This window comes from Phacochoerus africanus, chromosome 5, assembly GCF_016906955.1.
Source record: "Phacochoerus africanus isolate WHEZ1 chromosome 5, ROS_Pafr_v1, whole genome shotgun sequence".
In the NCBI taxonomy this organism is placed as follows: Eukaryota; Metazoa; Chordata; class Mammalia; order Artiodactyla; family Suidae; genus Phacochoerus; species Phacochoerus africanus.
Window position 1 is genome coordinate 56,184,025 of NC_062548.1, and position 21,291 is coordinate 56,205,315.

The 21,291-nt window shown below is 37.7% G+C and overlaps 1 protein-coding gene across 1 annotated transcript in view; it reads right to left on the reverse strand.

Annotated features, from left to right (window-relative positions):
* Window positions 1-2,825: 2,825 nt before the first annotated feature.
* Window positions 2,826-21,291, reverse strand: part of IL1R1 (interleukin 1 receptor type 1) — a 96,916-nt gene continuing 78,450 nt past the window's right edge. The window contains 6 exon segments of the mRNA XM_047781349.1: window positions 2,826-4,987; window positions 5,507-5,674; window positions 6,382-6,525; window positions 19,198-19,349; window positions 20,100-20,130; window positions 20,133-20,216. Coding sequence (XP_047637305.1) covers window positions 4,572-4,987; window positions 5,507-5,674; window positions 6,382-6,525; window positions 19,198-19,349; window positions 20,100-20,130; window positions 20,133-20,216 — 995 coding nt within the window. The 3' untranslated portion in view covers window positions 2,826-4,571.

Genomic DNA, 21,291 nt, shown 5'->3' on the forward strand with positions numbered 1-21,291 from the left:
ACATACATGTATACATATTTTTCCTCCCATTGTTGTGTTGCAATGTAAGTATCTAGACATAGTTCTCAATGCTACACAGCAGGATCTCATTGTAAATCCATTCCAAGAGCAATAGTTTGCATCCAATAACCCCAAGCTCCCAATCCCTTCCACTCCCCCTCCTTTCCCCCTGGGAGCCACAAGTCTATTCCATTTAAATTTAATAGTAAGTGACTGGTGAATACATTGAAAACCTTCAGTTTAAGCCACTGCAACTACATTCATCCTGGAAACCACAACCAACAGGAAAAAATTGAGAAAATGAATACTAATTTAACTTGAGATAAGGCCTTGCCAATTACCCTACTATTGATCAGTGGCCCCCAGAAGCAGGCTTAAATTAAGCTCCTCTGAAATATCATATGGTTGGCCATTCCAGGTGTCTGCCCAGAGGAAAGAATCTATAAATGCTCTTAAAAGACCTAGCAGTTGCCAATAATGTTAAAACTTTGGGCACTATACCAATCTCTGCTCATAAGTTTGCCTCCCACTGGTATTCCTATCCAACTGAAGTAGAAGGTAGTTTCATTATAGTTGGAGAAGTGTCAACCTATTTGTTTAATTGTGTCCAAATAAATAGCACAGAAATTGAATATACATATCAGGAACTGGAACCAAAACTCAAAGTTCAGTTACAAATTAGACAAAGTGCTAAGTGATTTCATCAGGTTCAAATAGTTGTAGATTAAAAACAGAGAATTTTACTACTGACTAAAGATTCTAAGGAATATTCATCACTCTTTTCAGTAGGAAGTAGTCAGAGTGGTCTTCATCCCTTTCCTCAAAAGATTGTGGAGTGGACATTGACAGTGGGGAGTTGCAATAGGCAAGATTCTTTGTATTCTATTACAAGTTAATCACTAAAGGGATGTTGCCTATAAGCTTAAATTATACAGGATGGCCCATCTCTGGGAACCCTGCCTCCCAGGTAATGCATGTTAAGCTAAAATACCATTGTTTAGCTCACAGGAAATACCCTGACCAGGTCCACTTGTGAGAGACAGCAAAGGAAGAAATTAACACATCCCCTCCTTCAGAGGCTGGCTGGAACCAGGAAATGCTCAACTTTACCTTCCTCTTTTAGTATAAAAGAAGCCTGAATTCTAACTCAGGCAAGATAGTTCTTTGGGACACAAGTCCACCATCTTCTCAGTCTGCTGGATTTCCTGGATTTCACTGTGCCTTGCCCCAACACCTTGTCTCTCAGTTTATTGGCCTGTGAAGCAGTAAGCAGTAAGAGGTTGGACTCGGTAGCATTTCCACACATTAAAACCTTGAGATATGGGAAGTCTTTTTTTCTTAACAGATAAGAAAATGGAGGGTCAAAACGACCAAGTGCTGAGTACTAGTTTCAAAAAGACCTCAGCATAAGCAGAAACTTATACTGAGGTCTTTTTCCACCAGATGGCACCCCAATTGAGAAATAATTCCAGAGACAAAAAGGAAAAAGAATAAAAGATACTCTGAAGAAAATTTATCATGAAAGAGAAGAATAAAAATTCTCATGACAAAAGGCTTAATGGCTCTTAGCACTGATTTTTTTCTACTTACTAAAAATAGATTAACTGGTAAAATAACCAAAATATGGTGAAATCTATCTGAATTATTCCACTGAGAGATATTCTGTCTAGGCAAGTTTTCTGGATAGCTGACTCCTCAATTTTCCTAGATTCTTGCTTTTTTTTTTTTTTTTTTTGGTCTTTTTAGGGCTGCACTCGTGGCACATGGATGTTCCCAGTCTGGGGTCCAATCAGAGCTGCAGCCACCAGCCTACACCACAGCCACAGCAATGCAGAATCTGATGCATCTGTGACCACACCACAGCTTATGGCAATGCCAGATCCTTGACCCACTGAGCAAGGCCAGGGGTCAAACCCTCATCCTCATGGATGCTAGTCCCTTAACCACTGAGCCACCATAGGACCACTTAGATTCTTTCATTTAAAATTTTTCATTTAAAATGAAAAATCTCTCATGAATCCATTTAACAAATTCTCTTTCTTTCTTTGGACCACTAAACATCCTTTAAAGTTTAGGGCTGGCAGTATAGCCCTCAGCGACTGGGAAACACCTGGGCTGAGGGGCAACCAGGGCTCCTGATCTCCACACATCACCAGCTCACCTGCCTGTTCTATACTGTGTCCTTATTTTTGCACTGCTTTGCTCCCTCCTTTGGTGTCAATCGCCACTTTCATGCTTCTCTATCCATTCTATTTGCAGATTCCAATATGATGTGAGTAAACCAAGTTTATTTATAGAATTGCTAGAGAAAAAGCTACCATTCTGAGCACCTGCCATATGCTTGGCCTTGTAGACTTGAAGGCAATGAGCTCCCTCCCCTCCTCTACAGATACTGACAGAGACACCTGCTTGTTAGAATGGCTATGAAGTGAGAAGAGGCACTGATGCAGTATAAGGGCACCGTGATCCTTAGAGTCTGTGAGCATTAGAGTTTGCATTTGGACAAAAAACCTGTCCGTTTTGTGAGCCCAGCCACTTGGGTCAAAGGAGAAGAGAAATAAAACCTTTTGTAAAATGTAAAACGCTATATAGATATTTCCCTTATCCGTTTGGGGATGGGAAAATGTTAATAAGAGTTACATTTCAATCCATTTAAGAAGTAAGCAAACAGATGGAGTTCAGCTGAGACTACAAAGGGGGTGCAAACCCTCATTGGTTGGCTAATGGCCAGGCAGGTGTCCTCACCTTCTATCCCACCTGAGATTGTGCAGATAAAACCAGAAGAGGGCCAGCAAAGAAACAGATCTGAAGGAGAAGAGTCAATACCAGGTTTTGACAGTTTTATTGGAAAATAAGTACAGTCCCTTGATCAATGATACGTGCTGTACATGAATCTGGTGTCTTTACGATATAAAAATATTCTGCTGCAGAATTATACAAACAAGTTTTTAAAAAACCCTTCATCATTAACCAGTACAAATATAATTTATCAAAAATGTCATTGAAAAAAATGGCTCAATACCCTTTCTTTCATAAAACAGAGGCAGAAGGAGGAAAAAACTCCAATAAGCCAGTTTTAACAACTCAAAGTGAGACACTTCATTGTATTCATAAACTTTTCCTAAACACTTAGACCCCAAAAAATTACCATCAGATAATGCAGTAAAAATGTAATTCATGGGGAAGATCTGAAAGGAAGAGCTTACAAAAGGTTTTGAAAAATTTAAGATAATCCATGGACCATTTTTAAACAATAAAATGTATTACATGTGCAAATTACTTCTGAAGGCACCTCCAAAAAAGAGACACCCCCATGCCTCTCCTGCAGAGAGCAGGTCTCCTAACTGGAGACAGAACAAACTTCTCATAAAGTGACAGCCAAGAGTAAGTACTATCAGACTGAGAAGAACAGGTGCCTCAGGGCAGTTTCTCAGGGAAGGTGAGCTGGGGTAAAATTTTGGTCAGGTAGAGAAAATGAGAGGAGAATTTCTGGTCAAAGGAGGCAGGAAGAAGCAGCAGATATGAAAGGGCTCTGGGGGGAAGGTGTGAGGTACACAACTTGGGGATTCCCATGGCAGAACTGAGAGAGGCCAACTGTACGGGTGGATTGGGGGTGTGAGGCGGTGGTGAAATGCTAGTGGGAGAACATGGGAAAAGGTGGTGGAGCATGGGCTTTAGCTCCTGAGCCGGAGAAACTTGTGGAGGTGTTCTAGAAAAAGCAGGATGCAATCAGAGCAGCGTCATAGGAGGGATGGTCAATCTGTGGACTGTACGTGTGATGGTATAAAGAGGAGGTGACTTAGAAGTTGTCCTTCCAGAGAACTGACGAGTCAAGTAAAATGCTGAAGAATAAGGTGGAACCAAATGGTTCTTCCAGGGGAAAGCATTAAGAGTACATCAAATTCTCTGCTACTCTTGCTCTCGAAATTCACTCTTTCCTGCAGAAAGCTACAGCTACTTCCAAACTTTAGCATCCTAGAGAATCCCTTTGTTCATGAAAATGACAGTTTTAAAGGTCTGTGAAATGAAATCCCATTTTTAGAACATGACTGCCCATTGTTGAGGGGTTTAGAAAACACAAGGCAAATGGAAAATTCTCCAAGAATGCTTCTACTTTCCTCCAGGCAGTATTAGTCTCACTCTGCCTGAAGCAATGCCCAGCAAAGCCACTTTAAGGCCAGTGACCCTGCCCATCCCCAGAGTGGGTCACAGCCCTGCCCTCAGGTGTGACTTCCCAGGGTGACTTCCTAAAGCTGTCTATAGGTGGTGAATATTTTCTGCATGTTCATTCCTCTTGTTTTCTTCCCCAGTTCCTTTTCCCAGTAGTTCAAACATTCAGACAGGGCATTTTTTGCCTTTTTAACACACTTCCTAGGCTTTCTGCCCTGAATTGCCCTGGCCTGCTATTGTCACCACATCCTGTTCCATTAATATGTCCAATTCCAGATGACCTTAAGGATAAGGACTCTACAGGTATGTGGTATGACTTTACAAGTCAGCGAGGTTTGGTTCAGCCCACAATGCCCAAAGACAGGAGTCACCAAGGAACTCTTGGCCAAGCTTCCCTACTATCAGAGAGGCACATGGACCTCCCTTGTCTGTTTCTCCATAAAGTCCGACTGAGTGGCTGGGGTCAGCAGCTGGTGCTGGGATGAAGGTGGCTGTCGTTGGGCTGGCATGTGGTACCTGAGCTTCTTCCAGAACCTCGTGTTCACAGACTGTGCCCCCTCTGTCATGTCCCCTGACCAGCGTATGACCCCCTGTTTCTGCTTGATGAATTTTATGGATTCTGGCATTTTCTCATAGTCTTGGATTTTCTCCAGCTCCAGCAGGACAACTTTAATTCCTTCCTGAATGAGAGCATTGTACATAGCTATCTGCTCTTGAGATGAATTCCCCAGCCACCTGAATTCTGATGTTTCTCGGACCAAAATCACAATCAGTCTTCTGCTTTTCTTTATGTTTTCATTAGTAACCTCAGCAATGCCTGAAAAACACAAAGCACAGCATAGTAAGTAAACTTTCACTGTATAATCATTTCCTACAGAGCCAAATCCCCTCAAGGTTCTTTCCACCCCATCCCCTATGTCTCCTAATGCTCTTTTCTTACTTGAGATTGAAGGAGGTTCTCATTTATAGAATAGCTCAAGAACTGACCCACAATAGGTGAAGGTTTCATGTGGGAGTCAGAATACTTGAAGTAGAAATTTAGAAACTTCCCTGTTAAACCTCTGGATCTATTATCACTATTTTATGTAAAGCAACTACTGAATCTAACTATTCAGTTTTCCAAAACAAAGTAAAACAGTTAATGGTTATCCCAGTAGAATATAAGAAAAGTCAACACTCTGCAATTAATAAATATAAAAACTATCATCATACATCATTGAAGAGGTTCTTAAATTTGTCAAGTATATAAACACATGCCACAGCCTTCCAGAAAAAGGAAACTCAATTTGAGTAATTAGTTTAAGAAGACTTTTACTTTTTCCCACTGCATACATACTTTCCCCAACGTAGTCGTCCCTGCCACAGATAAACAGCTTATATCCACACTGTTTTTCCAAGACCTCAGGCAAGACTTTAAACACAAAAATATCTGAGTTAGAGGTGGACCCGTCCCCAGGGGTCTTTGGACATAGTATGTATGCATCATATGTCTTTCCATCTGAAGCTAAAAGAAAAATATATTTAGAACCAAAAGAAAAAATGAGATTTAGTAAAGTCAATAGGGCAAACATGCATTTCATAATTATTAATGTTTGTACAATGGTATGAAGCAACAACACCAAAAGTATAATGCCTTTTTAAAGTGTTCATCTCTGACAAGTTTCTATTTATTGTGTTTTATACAAAGTTGTTCTTATATTATTTGATGGCCCCCTCGTATGCAAAGATTCACTACCCCTCAGTATAAAACTCCCTTTATCTTCCTATTCTTATCTTACCCAACTGTCTCATCCCTGAATTCTTTCCATTCTTCCTTTTATATATTAATGTAGTATTATTTAATGCAAGGTTTAAACAAAAGAGAGGGTACTTCCCCGATGCATGAAAACTGAATCAGTTCTTTCATTTGAAGGCAGACATGAGTGATCTCTTGTCCTACTCAGCACAGAGCAGGTTCTCAGCCATGGCTTCTCAATAACTGGATCTATGAGCAGAAGCTCTAAAAGCCTGTGTGTTACACCGTTATGAATACCGATGCAATAACTTAGAAGATAATACTGCTCAGTCTATTTAACACTATAATCGTATGTAATTATTTTGTATAAATCACATTTCATTTTGAAATTTAAGTAAAATCCCCTTAGCATCCTTTACATCTCTTAACTATCCTCTCTCCAACAGGAAAATATTGCATAGAACAGAAAATTGTACCTTTTTTCGGGAGAAAATCATAGCAGGTCTCTCTGTACAAGAGCACAATGTCAATCTTGAAGACTTTATAGATGAAAACAGAGCATGTAATTAGCAGTGTTACCATGACAAGTATACCAATCGTGGGCTTGTGGAAATCAGGGACTATAGCAGAAAATAGGAGAAAAAAAATTAGAGTTCAAAGAATTTAAAATTAGAGCATAGAAAATTAAATGTTATCATTTCAAGGAAACCATATATGGGATGGGGATTGGCCTGTAATCCCAATCCCAAACAGTATTAATCCATTCATGATCTCTTATTAATGGCTACTAAAGTACAAAAGCCACTGAGAGCAGATACTGCAAAAAAACCTAAGGTGCCTAGTATTAAATTTCCACCTAAGTAGTATATAATAACATAGAAAAACACCAAAGGCCATGTGATAGCACATTCCATAGTAAGCTGAGTAAAGTCAAAGTCGCTCAAATGTCTACAAAAGTTCTGCAGAAGTAGAAGAGTCAGGTGGAGAAAGCTGAAGACTGGGGGAAAGGAAGGGAGAGTTTAGGGATGCAAGACAGGATGTTTCATGTTTCCATGTTCTCCTGGCTTCACATGCTAGCTATGCAACCAATGACTGCAGAGGAGTCAGGTGGAGAGGTAAAGGGGAGGATGATGGAGGAAGAAGAAATGAGAAGGAGCCTTCTAAATGTCAGGGGCCAAAAAAAAAAAGAAATCAAATTGATTTTTGTATATCTGTAAAAAAAATAAATGCCAAGAACTATCCAGGAAAGAGAATCTAAAAGATCTATTACTTCATTGCTCTAAATGCAGCTGTCCTGGGTATGAAGTAGAAATCAAGATCTATACCATATTCCAGACTAATATCTAATCGGCCCATTGTAAGTTCACATTTACAGTCTTTTTTACTGTAGCTTTGTACACGATCATGATAGCTGTGATGTAAATCTTCCAGATATGTTTTTATTCAAGACCACCTGGACAACTCTTGGCTCTTTATATTTCCATATGATGTTTAGAATAGACATGCCCATGGCAACACATGGACACAAACATATCCACACCTGCACAAATACAGCTGGGATTTTGATTGGAATTTTTTGAATCTATAATTTGGGGGGAAACTAACATCTTTATAACAGTGAGTCTTTGAATGAATACTGTATATCCCTTTACCTATCAGGTCTTCTCTAATTTATCTCAATAACGTATTTTTAGTTTGTATCAGATTTTTGAACAATGCCTAAGTATTTGATAATGTTTGATACTACTGTAAAAGATTTTTAAGCTTTTATTTCTTTGTTGTTGGTATTTATAGACATACTGAAACACTATATACACACACATACACTCGTGATCTTACTAATAAATTTATTTATTAATTCTAATACTTTTTCATGTATTCTCTTAGATTTTCTTCCATGTACTATTCATAAATACCCTGTTGTAATTTAACTATGAATTGTCTTAAACTATTTTACAAATACTTCCTTTTTTAAATTTTTTTTATTGAAGTGTAGTTGACCACAATGTTGTTAGTTTCAGGGGTACAGCATGTGTGTGTGTATACTATTTTCAGATTCTTTCCCCTTCTAGGTTATTAGAAAATATAGTTTCCTGTGCCATATAATAGGTCCTTTTTGCTTATCTATTTTTATATATAGTAGTGTATATATGTTAATCCCAAATCCCCAGGTATTTCCCTTTGGTAACTATAAGCTTTGTTTCTATGTCTGTTGGTCTATATAGGTTAGGTAAATAAGTTCATTTGTTATTTTTAGATTCAACATATAAAAGATATAAGATATCTGTCTTTGGCTTACTTCACTTAGTATGGTAATCTTTAAGCCCATCCATGTTGTTGCAAATGGCATTCTTTTTTATGGAAAAGTAGCATAATAATTACACACACACCATCCATATCTTCTTTATCTACTCATCTGTCAATGGGCATTTAGGTTGCTTTCCTGTCTTGGCTATTATGAAGAGTGCTGATATGAATATACTTGAGTGTGTATATGTTATCAAATTATAGATTTTTCCTAGATATATGCCCAGGAATCAGATGGCAGGTTCATGTTGTAACTTTTAGTTTTTTAAGGAACCTCCATACTGTTTTCCAGAGTGGCTGCACCAATTTACATTTTGACCAACAATGTAGAAGGGTTCCTTTACAACAATGGAGACAGTTTCTCCATGCCCTTCCCAATACATATTTTTAGTAGACTTTTTGATGATGGTCATTCTGACAAGTGTGACATGATTCCTCATTGTAGTTTTGATTTACATTTCTCTAACAGTTAGTGATGCTGAACATTTTTTCACATGCCTGTTGCCTGTTTGCATATCTTCTTTGAAGAAATGTCTCTTTAGGTCTTCTGTTCATTTTTTTGACAGGGTTGATGGGTTTTTGTTATTGAGTTGTATGACCTGTTTGTGTATTTTGGAGATTAATCCATTTCTGGCTGCATCATTTACAAATATTTTCTCCCATCCGCCAGGTTATTTTTTTGTTTTGTTAATGGTTTCCTTTGCAGTGCAAAAGATTTTAAGTTTAATTAGGTACCATTTGTTTATTTCCATTACTCTATGGGACATATCAAATAAAAAAAATTCTGCCTCTAAGAGTTTTTTAGTATCTGTTCTTACATTTAGAGCTTTAATCCATTTTGAGTTCACTGTCATGTGGTGTCAAGAAATGTTCTAATTTCACTGTACATGTAACTGTATAGTTTTCTCAACAACACTATTGATGAGATTGTCTTTTATCTACTGTATATCCTTGCCTCCATTGTCATATACTAATTGAACATAGATGCATGAGTATATTTCTGGGCTTTCTGTCCTCTCCATTGACCTATATTTCAGTTTTTGTACCAGCCACACATTTTTGATGACTGTAGCTTTGTAGCATACCCTGAGTCAGAGAGCTGCCTCCATTTCCATTTTTCTTTCCCAGGATTGCTTTGGTTATTCAGGGTCACCTGTGTTTCCATACAAAGTTAAAAATTTTTTGTTCTAGTTCTGTGAAAAATGCCGTTGGTTATTTGATAGGGATTGCATTGAATCTGTAGAATGCTTGGAGTAGTATAGTCATTTAAACAATCTTCTTATCCAAGATCACAGTATATCTATCCATTTGAGTCATCTTCTAATTCTTTCATCAGGGAGTTACCATTGCAGCTCAGCAGTTAAGAAACCCAACTAGCATCCATGAGGATGTGGGTTCAACCCCTGGCCTCCATCAGTGGGTTAAGGATCCAGCATTGCCATGAACTGTGGTGAAGGTCACAGGTGCAGCTCGGATCCAGCATTGTTGTGGCTGTGGTGTAAGCCGGCAGCTGTAGCTTCAATTCAACCCCTAGCCTGGGAACTTCCATATGCTAAAGATGCAGCCCTTAAAAGACAAAAAAAAAAGCCAAAAAAAATTTATTTCATCAGCATCTTACAGTTTTTGAAGTAAAGGTCTTTTTCCTCCTTCAATAGGTTTATTCCTAGGTATTTTGTTCTTTTTAATGTGATGGTAAATTAGATTGTGTCCTTAATTTCTCTTTCTGATCTTTCATTGTTAGTGTATAGAAAAGCAACGGATTTCTGTGTATTAATTTTGTATACAGCAACTTCACTGATTTCACTGATGAGCTCTATTAGTTTTCTGGTCACATCTTTCAAATTTTCTATGTATATTATCATATGCAAAGAGTGAGAATTTTACTACTTCTTCTCCAACTTGGATTCATTTTATTTCTTTTCTTCTCTGCTGTGGCTAGGACTTCCAAAAATATGTTAAATAAAGTGGCGATATGGACATCCTTGTCTTGTTCCTGATCTTAGAAAAAATGCTTTTAGATTTTCACCATTGACTATGATGTTAGCCGTGAGTTTGTCATACACAGCCTTTACAATGTTGAGGCATGTGTCCTCTATGCCACTTTCTAGAGTTTTTTTTTTAACCATAAGTGGATGTTGAACTTTATCAAAAGCTTTTTTCTGCACCCAATGAGATAATTATATGGTTTTTATTTTTAAATTTGCTAATATGGTATATCACACTGATTAGTTTAACAATATTGAAAAGTCCTTGCATCCCAGGGATAAATCTCCCTTGATTATGGAGTACAACCCTTTTAATTTCTTGTTTGCTTTTATTTGCTAGTATTTTGTTGAGGATTTTTGCACTTGTATTCATCAGTGATACTAGCCTGAAATTTTTTTTTGTGTGGTATCTTTGTATGGTTTTGACATCAGAGTGATGGTGGCCTCATAAAATGAGCTTAGAAGTATTATTGCCTCTGCACTTTTTTGGAACAGCTTCAGAAGGATAGATGATAACTTTTCTCTAAATATTTGGTAGAATTTGCCTGTGAAGCTACCTGGTTTGTGGACTTGTTTGTTGGAAGTTTTTTAACTGTAGACTCAATTTCAGTGCTTATATTAGTTCTGTTTATATGTTCTATTTCTTCCTGGTTCAATCTTGGGAAATTGTACCTTTCTAAGAATTTTTAATTTCTTCCAGTTTGTCCTTTTATTGGCATACAGTTTCTTGTACTAGTCTCTCTGGTCCTTTGTATTTCTGTGGTATCAGCAGTAACTTCTCTTTTTTCATTTCTAACTTCACAGATTTGGGCCTTCCCCCTTTTTTTCTTGATGAGTCTGGCTAAAGGTTTATGAATTTTGTTGATATTTTCAAATGACTATTTTTATTTTCATTAAACTTTTCTGTTTTAGTCTCTATTTCATTTATTCTCTGATATTTATGATTTCTTTCCTTCTACTAATTTTGGCTTTTGTTCTTCTTTCTCTACTTCCTTTAAGTGTAAGATGAGGTTGCTTATTGGAGATTTTGTTTCCCAAGGTTAGCTTATATGTCTATCAACTTCCCTCTTAAAACTGCTTTTGCTGCATCCCATAGATTTTGGGTCATTGTGTTTCTGTTGTCAGTTGTCTCTTTTTTTCTTTCCTCTAAATTTCTTCAGAGATCCTTTGGTTTTTCAGTAATATATTGTGTTTTCTGCAATGTTTTTCTTGTAGTTGGTCTCTAATCACATAGCATGATAGTCATAAAAGATGCTTGATGTGATCACAATTTTCTTAATTTACTGAGGCTTCCTTTGTGGCACAGCATGTGATCTTTTCTGCAGGAAATTCCGCGTGAATGTATAATCTGCTGCTTTGGAGGGAGTGCTGTATAGATATAATGAAGTCCATCTGGTCTAATGTGTCGTTTAAGGCCCATGTTTCCTTATTGATTTTCACTTTGGATGATCTGTCCATTGATGCAAGTGTGGTACTAAAGTCCACTATTAACTGTGTTACTAGCAATTTCTCCTTTTATGTATGTTAACATTTGCCTTATATATTGAGGTGCTCCTAAACTGGGTGCATATATTTACAACCATTAGGTTGTCTTCTTGGATTGATCCTCTGATCATTATGTAGTGTCCTGCTTTGTATCTTGTAACAGTCTTCATTTTAAAGTCTATTTTGTATGATATCAGCATTGCTACTCCAGCTTTGCTTTGATTCCCATTTGCATGAAATACCTTTCTCCATTCCTTCATTTTTGGTCTGTATGGGTCTCTAGATCTGAAGTGGGTGTCTTGTATACATCATATATAAAGAGTCTTGGTTTTGTATCCATTAAGCCAGTCTATATCTTTTCGTTGGAGCATTTAATACTTTTCAATTTAAGGTAATTATTGATATGCATGTTCTTATGCCATTTTGTTAATTGAATTGGATTTATTTTGTAAATATTTTTTCTTCCTTTCCTGTATGTTATCTTGTGATTTGATGACTCTTTAGTGTTGTGTTTGGATTATTTTTTCTTTTTTGTGTGAGATTTTTTGGTACTTACCATGATGTTTTGCTATAGCTCTCTCTCTCTATATATATATATATATATGTATATGTGTGTGTGTGTATATATGCACATATAAGCATATATGCATATATATATATGCTTGTTTGAAGTTACTATCTTTATTACTCAATGACTTTATTACATTTATAGTTGTACAATGATCATCACAGCATTTCCATCCCAAACCCCCAGTGTATCCCCACCACCCAACCTGTCTCCTTTGGAAACCATAAGTTTTTCAAAGTCTGTGAGTCAGTATCTGTTCTTCAAAGAAGTTCAGTCTGTCCTTTTTTCAGATTCCACATATCAGTGAAAGCATTTGATGTTGGTGTCTTATTGTCTGACTGACTTCACTTAGCATGATGATTTCTAGGTCCATCCATGTTGCTAAAATGCCGGTATTTCATTCTTTTTAATGGCTAAGTAATATTCCATTATGTATATGTACCACATCTTCTTTAGCCACTCCTATGTCAATAGACATTTAGGTTGTTCCATGTCTTTGCTATTGCAAATAGTGCTGTAATGAACATCGAATACATGTGTCTTTGTGAGTCAAGGTTTTCTCTGGATAGATGCCCCAGGAGTGGGATTGCTGGATCAAATGGTAGTTCTATGTTTAGTTTTCTGAAGAATCTCCATACTGCTTTCCACAGTGGTTGCCCCCATTTACAATCCCACCAACAGTGACTAGGATTCCTTTTTCTCCACACCCTCTACAGCCCTTATTGTTTGTAGACCTTTTGATGACGGCCATTCTGGCTGGTGTAAGGTGGTATGTCATCGTGGTTTTGGTTTGCATTTCTCTAGTAATGAGTGATGTTGAACATCTTTTCATGTTTTTTTTTTTTGGCCATTAATGTGTCTTCTTTGGAGAATTGTCTATTTAGAACTTCTGCCCATTTTTTGATGGGGTTGTTTGTTTTTTGGTATGGAGCTGTAGGAGGTGTTTATAAATTTTGGAGATTAATCCCTTGTCAGTTGATTCACTTGCAAAGATTTTCTCCCATTCTGTGGGTTGTCTTTTTGTTTTGTTTAGGGTTTCCTTTGCTGTGCAAAAACTTTGAAGTTTGATTAGGTCCCATTTGTTTATTTTTGTTTTTATTGTTAATACTCTAAGGGGTGGATCTGAGAAGATGTTGCTGTCGTTTATGTCAGAGAGTGTTTGGCCTATGTTTTCCTCTAAGAGCTTTATAGTATCTGGTCTTATATCTAGGTCTTTGATCCATTTGGAGTTTATTTTTGTGTATGGTGTTAGGGAGTGTTCTAATTTTATTCTTTTACATGTGGCCATCCAGTTTTCCAAGTACCACTTATTGAACAGGCTGGCTTTTCTCCATTGTATATTCTTGCCTCCTTTGTCATAGATTAGTTGACTGTAGGTGCGTGGGGTTAATTCTGGGCTTTCTATCCTATTCCCCACTGATCTATATTTCTTTGTGCCAGGACCATACAGTTTTGATGACTGGTATAGTCTGAAGTCCGGGAGCCTGATTCCTCCAACTCCATTTTTTCTTTTTCAAGATGTCTCTGGCTATTCTGATTATTTTGTGGTTCCAAACAAACTTTAAAATACTTTGTTCAAGTTCTGTGAAAAATGTCCTTGGTACTTTGATAGGGGTTGCATTGAATCTGTAGATTGCCTTGGGTAGTATAGTCATTTTGATAATATTAACTCTTCTAATCCACGAGCATGGTATGTCTTTCCATCTATTTGTGTCATCTTTGATTTCTTTCATCAGTGTCTTATGGTTTTCAGAGTACAGGTTTTTGTCTCTTTAGGTAGATATACTGCTAGGTATTTTATTCTTTTGGATGTGATGGTAAGCGGGATTGCTTACCTAATTTCTCTTTCTGATCTTTCATTGTTAGTATATAGAAATGCAGTCGATTTCTGTGTATTGATTTTGTATCCTGCAACTTTGCCAAATTCATTGATGAGCTCTAACAGTTTTCTGTTAGTTTTCAGGATTCTGTAGGTATATAGTATCATGTCATCTGCAAATAGTTATAGTTTTACTTCTTCCTTTCCAATTTGGATTCCTTTTATTTCTTTTTCTTCTCTGGTTGCTGTGGCTAGGACTTCCAACACTATGTTGAATATTAGTGGCGAGAGGAGACATCCTTGTCTTGTTCCTCTGATATCTTAATTTCAAATGCATTTTAATTTATAGTCTCCTCCCTCATGATTACTAGTTTTGATATCTTATTTGTGTGTGGATCATTTCCAACCTTTACAGTATGTTTGCTTTACCAGTGAGCCTTCCCATTTCATAATTTTCTTTTTTCTACTTATGACCTATTTTTTCTGCTTAGAGAAGTTCCTTTAGCATTTGTCATAATAGTGGTGTAGAATTATTTTAGCTTTTGCTTGTCTGTAAAGTTTTTGATTTCTCTGTCCAATTTGAGTGAGAACCTTTCTGGGTATTCTTGTTGTTTTTTTCCCTTTCATCACCTTTAATATATTGTGCTTATTCTCTTCTGGCATGAAGACTCTTTGCTAAAAAAATCAGCTGATTGTCTTATGCAGAGTCCCTTGTATGGTATTTGTTGCTTTTAATATTTTCTCTTTGTCTTGGAGTTCCCACTGTGGTGCAACAGAATCAGCAGCATCTGCAGTGCCAGGACACAGGTTTGATCCTTGGCCCAGCACAGTGGGTTAAGGATCCGGTGTTGCCACCTGTGGTATCAATCACACTGTGGCTTGAATTGAATCCTTGACCCATATGCCACAGGGTATCCAAAAGGAAAAAAAAATATTTCCTCTTTGTTTTTGATTTTTTTGTCAGTTTGATTACTATGTGTCTCAGAAAGTTCCTCCCTGTGTTATTCCTGTTTGGGACTCTGACCTTCCTCAGCTTGAGTGGCTATTTCCTTTCCTATGTTAGGAAAGTTTTCAGCTATTATCTCTTCAAATATTTTTTTAGTGCCTTTCTCTCTCTTCTCCTTCTGGGACCCCTAGAATGCAAATGTTGCTACATTTGACATTCTCCCAGAGGTCTCACAAACTGTTTTTGTTTCTTTTCATATTTTTTCCCTAATTCTGTTCAATAGCAATGATTTCCACCACTCTGTCTTCCTAATCTAATTCTGGAGCTCCATGATAGGTCAATGAGTCTAAACTTTTAAAACTTTCAAAGCGAAACCCATACTTCAAAATAAGTAGTCTCAGCCCATTTTAAGAACTATTAATAAAGCAAATAAAAAACATTAATGGCAAAATTTTGAGGAAAAATTATTTTAGTGATATGAAATGTGAAGGAGGCAGTAAAGGAAAAAAAATGAGGAACCAATGAAGTAACAGAAAGGACAGGAAGGAAAGAATGGAACTTTAAAGAACATCAATGAAATGAAGAGGAAGGGGAAGCAGAATAACCATTTAAATCATCTGCCAAAGGCGTAAAATATCCAATAGGCCATGAGGAATCACTTATTCTTAAAAGGCTTAAGGGACATAAGATAATGGTGGAGTAAAAGGCCCTTGAGCTCATCTCCTCTCAAGAGCACACCAAAACCACAACTAACTGCTATACAACCATCAATAGAAAATATTAGAACCTATAAAAAAATACTCTATATCCAAAGCTATAAAGAAGAAACAATAAGAGAATAAGAGGGGTGCACTCATGATATAATCAAGTCCCATAGCAACCAGATTGGCAACCACTAACTAGAGAATATCACAGAAGTTTTCCCCCAGGAATGAGAGCTCTGAGCCCCACATCATGCTCCTCAGCCTAGGGCTCTGACATTGAGACCCCCCAGAGCATTAGGCTTTGAAAGCCTCCAAGGCTTGATTGCAAGAGCTCCACAGGACTGGAAGAAACAGAGTCTCAGTTCTTGGAGAGTGCATACAGTATCTGACATGCACCAGAACTCAGGACAAAAGCAGTAACTTCATAGGAACCTGGGCTAGACCTACCTGCTAGTCTCCTAGGGACAAGTTTTGGCTCTCTCTGGGGTCATAAAAGCTGGTGGCAGACATAACAGAATTTTCACTTAGGTGAATTCTGGATGGAAGCAGATATCTTGCTTGAGTCATTAGCACCAAGACCTGGCCTCACCCAACAACCTGTAGGCGCCAGTGCTAAGACATCTCAGTCTAAGCAGCCCAGAGGGCAGGAACACAGCCCCACCTATCAACAGATAGGCTTCCTAAAGACTTACTGAGGTCACAGCCACCTCTAGACATGCCTCTGGACATGGCACTGTTAACCAGAGGTCCAAGACTCAGCTCCAGCCAGCACCGGGCAGGCACCAGCCCCTCCTATCAGGAAGACTATACAAGCTTCTAGGCCAGCCTTACCCACCAGGTGAAAGACATCAGAAGCAAGAAATCTGTGATCCCAAAGTCTGTGGAACTGAGTCTACAAACAAAGGTCAGAACCTACCCTGGGACCAACTGGACCCTTGGGTGACTAGAGGGGAGTGTGATGCTGGGGCACATAGGACATCCCCTACAGAGGGCCACTTATCTAAGGCCAAGAAATTTAAGTAACCTGCTACATGCTTAAATACACAAATAGAAATTTAAATAAAAATAAATGGCAAAAGAATATGTTCCAAACAAAGGAAAAAGATAAAACCCCAGAAGCATAACTAAGGGAAGTGGAAATAGGCACTCTACCCAAGAAAGAGTTCAGAGTGATGATCATAAAGATAATCTGAGAACTCGGGAAAAGAATATGTGCACAGTGTGAGAAGATTCAGTAAGTTTTTAGCAAAGAATTAGGAAATAGTAAGAACAACCAGAGTTGAATACTACAATAACTGAAATGAGAATTACACCAGAAAGAAAAAAGATGTTAGGGAGTGTTCTAATTTCATTCTTTTCCATGTGGCTGTCCAGTTTTCCCAGCACCACTTATTAAACAAGCTGTCCTTTATCCATTGTATATCCTTGCCTCCTTTGTCATAGATTAGTTGGCTGTAGATGCGTGGGGTTAATTCTGGGCTTTCTATCCTGTTCCACTGATCTATATTTCTGTCTTTGTGCCAGTAGCATACAGTTTTGATGATTGTTGCTTCGTAGTATAGTCTGAAGTCCAGGAGCCTGATTCCTCCAGCTCCATTTTTCTTTCCTAACACCATACACAAAAATAAACTCCAAATGGATCAAAGACCTAGATATAAGACCAGATACTATAAAGCTCTTAGAGGAAAACATAGGCCAAACACTCTCTGACATAAACGACAGCAACATCTTCTCAGATCCACCCCTTAGAGTATTAACAATAAAAACAAAAATAAACAAATGGGACCTAATCAAACTTCAAAGTTTTTGCACAGCAAAGGAAACCCTAAACAAAACAAAAAGACAACCCACAGAATGGGAGAAAATCTTTGCAAGTGAATCAACTGACAAGGGATTAATCTCCAAAATTTATAAACACCTCCTACAGCTCCATACCAAAAAACAAACAACCCCATCAAAAAATGGGCAGAAGTTCTAAATAGACAATTCTCCAAAGAAGACATACAGATGGCCAAAAAACACAAGAAAAAATGTTCTACATCACAAAATTTATAAACACCTCCTACAGCTCCATACCAAAAAAATGAACAACCCCATCAAAAAATGGGCAGAAGTTCTAGACAGACAATTCTCCAAAGAAGACACATTAATGGTCAAAAAACACATGAAAAAGTGTTCAATGTCACTCATCATAGAGAAATGCAAACCAAAACCACGATGACATACCACCTTGCACCAGCCAGAATGGCCATCAGCCAAAAGTCTACAAATGATAAGTGCTGTAGAGGGTGTGGAGAAAAAGGAATCCTAGTCACTGCTGGTGGGATTGTAAATGGGGGCAACAACTGTGGAAAACAGTATGGAGATTCCTCAGAAAACTAAACATAGAATTACCACTTGATCCAGCAATCCCACTCCTGGGCATTGACTGAAAACCTTGACTCGCAAAGAAACATGTACTCCGATGTTCATTGCAGCACTATTTACAATAGCCAAAACATGAAACAACCTAAATTTCCATCAACAGAGCAGTGGATCAAGAAGAAGTGGTACATATACACAATGGAATATTACTCAGCCATTAAAAAGAACGAAATACCGGCATTTTTAGCAACATGGATGGACCTAGAAATTATCATGCGAAGTGAAGTCAGCCATACAATGAGACACAAACGTCAAATGCTTTCACTGACATGTGGAATCTGAAAAAAAGGACAGACTGAACTTCTTTGCAGAACAGATACTGACTCACAGACATTGACAAATTTATGGTCTCTGGAGGAGACACTTTGGGGGGTGGGGGGATGTGCTTGAGCTGTGGGATGGAAATCCTGTGAAATCAGATTGTTATGATCATTAGACAACTACAGATGTGATAAATTCATTTGAGTAATAAAATCAAATGGATGAGAACAAAGAAAGAAGCAAGAGCACAATAAATAAGGATGGATCACTGAGCTGAAGCACAAATATGTACAATATTGTGTTTGATTATACAATTCATGAAAACTAATAACTTCAGACACCCTCTCTGGAAGTAGGATATTTAAGCTTCCCCGGTGCATCCATCAAATAGTCACTTACATAAAAATATTCATTAGAAACACAGGATGACCAGACTTAAGTTGCTGCTAGCTCTGGAAATAGAATGATTACTAAACTGTCTGCATCATCAAAGAAATTACACTCAGGTAAAGAAAACTAAGTATGACAGAACTATAATGGGGACATTGGGTACTACAGAAGTATGTAGCAAGGCCCATCTGGGCAGAGAGCTGGGTTAAGAATAGGCAGTAGGACAGGAAAACTTCTAGAAGAATAGCTCAACTAAGAAGTGAAAAAAGAATGGACGTTAAGTTGGTTAAGAGGAATCTAAGAGTGCTCTGAGCAGAGGAAATATCATTGTAAACCTCAAGGTCATGGAATCTTATCACAATAAAACAAAACTGCATTTCAAATAAATAGTTGTGTTATTTACCTGGATGTATTAATTGGATATATGCTGTCCTCGTTCCATATGTATTCTTGGCTAAACAGATGAACGGATGTAGAAAAAATTTACTTTCCACTACTGAAATATTAAGTGTTGCAAGGACTGTACTCCTTCTTTTGTTTAAAGGATTCTCCAGTCTGTTCAAAAGAGAGTAAATGAAATTGTTTAAATTGCATCTATTACAGCTAAGATACGTGTATACATGATTTATCTCTTTATTGCATAAATTGCAGCTGAAGTAATCACCAGCCCTAAGCACAGGTATAACAATCAACCTGTTAGCAACACTGATCTGGTATTTTACAGCCCTAAGACCACTGTCAGTAAAAGACTCAGTATCAGAAAGAAAAGAAATTAAAATTACCAGCCTCCAAGAAGGAAAATGATGGCAGAGGGATTCTGGTTTCCATTGGGGCACAAATATAGAAAGCAAGAGTAGATTGGGACAGATGACAAAGGGTTTGCAGGTGATACTAAGGAGTCAGTTTATCCCTAGAGAAGTAACAGGGAGCCATAAGACTTGAGCAAGGGAATGCCTGATTCTTGGCCACATTTAATGAGTTTTTGCTAAAGTACTTTAAAAACTGAATGATCTTAAGTGTAATTCAGGACAACTGATTCACTGGGATTCTGCAATATTTTTAACTGAATCTAGTGGAAAGCTTTCTAAGAGATCTGGAATTTACACCACAATGATAGCATCTTTACCTGAAATGTATAAGATCTTATGAATCCTGCTTAGCTTAGCAAAAACTCAGTATGGGCAGCAGAGGCAATCAATGACCACTAACCCTTGCTATCAGATTAAACCATAATGGTTATATAAAGTATGACATGGAATTTAATATCAAAATGTCTATCTCATGACTGGCTTTTAGCATACTTACTGTGTGAAATCTTCCTTCAGTACTGGGTCTTTTCATCAACTATTGATCCATTCCACTTCCAATAGACAAAGTCACTCACCCGGCCAGTCACATTGCAGATCAATTGGAGCTGAGATCCTGCAAAGCAATGTTTTTTTTTTTTTGCCTTTTTTCCATTTCTTGAGCCGCTCCCACGGCATATGGAGGCTCCCAGGCTAGGGGTCTAATCAGAGCTGTAGCTGCTGGCCTATGCCAGAGCCACAGCAACACGGGATCTGAGCCGTGTCTGCGACCCACACCACAGCTCACAGCAACGCTGGATTGTTAACCCACTGAGCAAGGGCAGGGATTGAACCTGCAACCTCATGGTTCCTAGTTGGATTCGTTAACCACTGTGCCACAACGGGAACTCCAGCAATGTATTTTTAAGCATAACGTTAATGAACTTTATATGATCTATCTAGATTAATGACTGTTGAATAAAAAATTTTAATCCTAGGAAAGCACAAAAAGAAAAATTGCCCTTATATTCACCAGCAAGAGATAATCACTTTTAGTAATTTCATATATCTCATTCCTTACCTTCTATGTCACATAGGCAATTTTTTAAATGAGGTGTTACCATCTACTATTTGTAACTATTACACATAGAGAATTTCAGTTCACAAGATTAGCCTTCCAAAATAGGCTGTTTCAAGGCTCCTTTAGTATCCCGTAATACATACTCTGATAACGCCTTTCCCATTGCTAAACATAATTTGTTTCTAATTTTTCATTATTATGATTAATATTCCAATGAACATTCCTGTTTATCAACATTGTACATATCCTGAAGTATTACTCTGAATAAAAATCTGGCAGAATTGAGTTAAAAGAGATCCATATTTTAAAAGCCAACCCCCTCCTCTCCCAAGCAAGATAGTCTACATTCTCTCCAGCAGTGTATGCTAGAGACTTAGCTCCAAAAACACAAGACACCAAATGGTTTTGGTTGGTCGTTGCCAACTGAAAGAAGAGAACAAATTTCATTTAAGTTTTCACCTGCACTTCTTCAGTTCATGGTGAATTAACATGTTTTTCATAAGCTCAGTATTCATTTGCCTTTCTTTTAAGAACTGTTTGTTGTGCCTCATGTCTATCACTTAATTGAATTCTCATAGTAACCTTACAGAGGTATGGAAGCTCTTTATTCATCAAGGATATTTGAACTCTT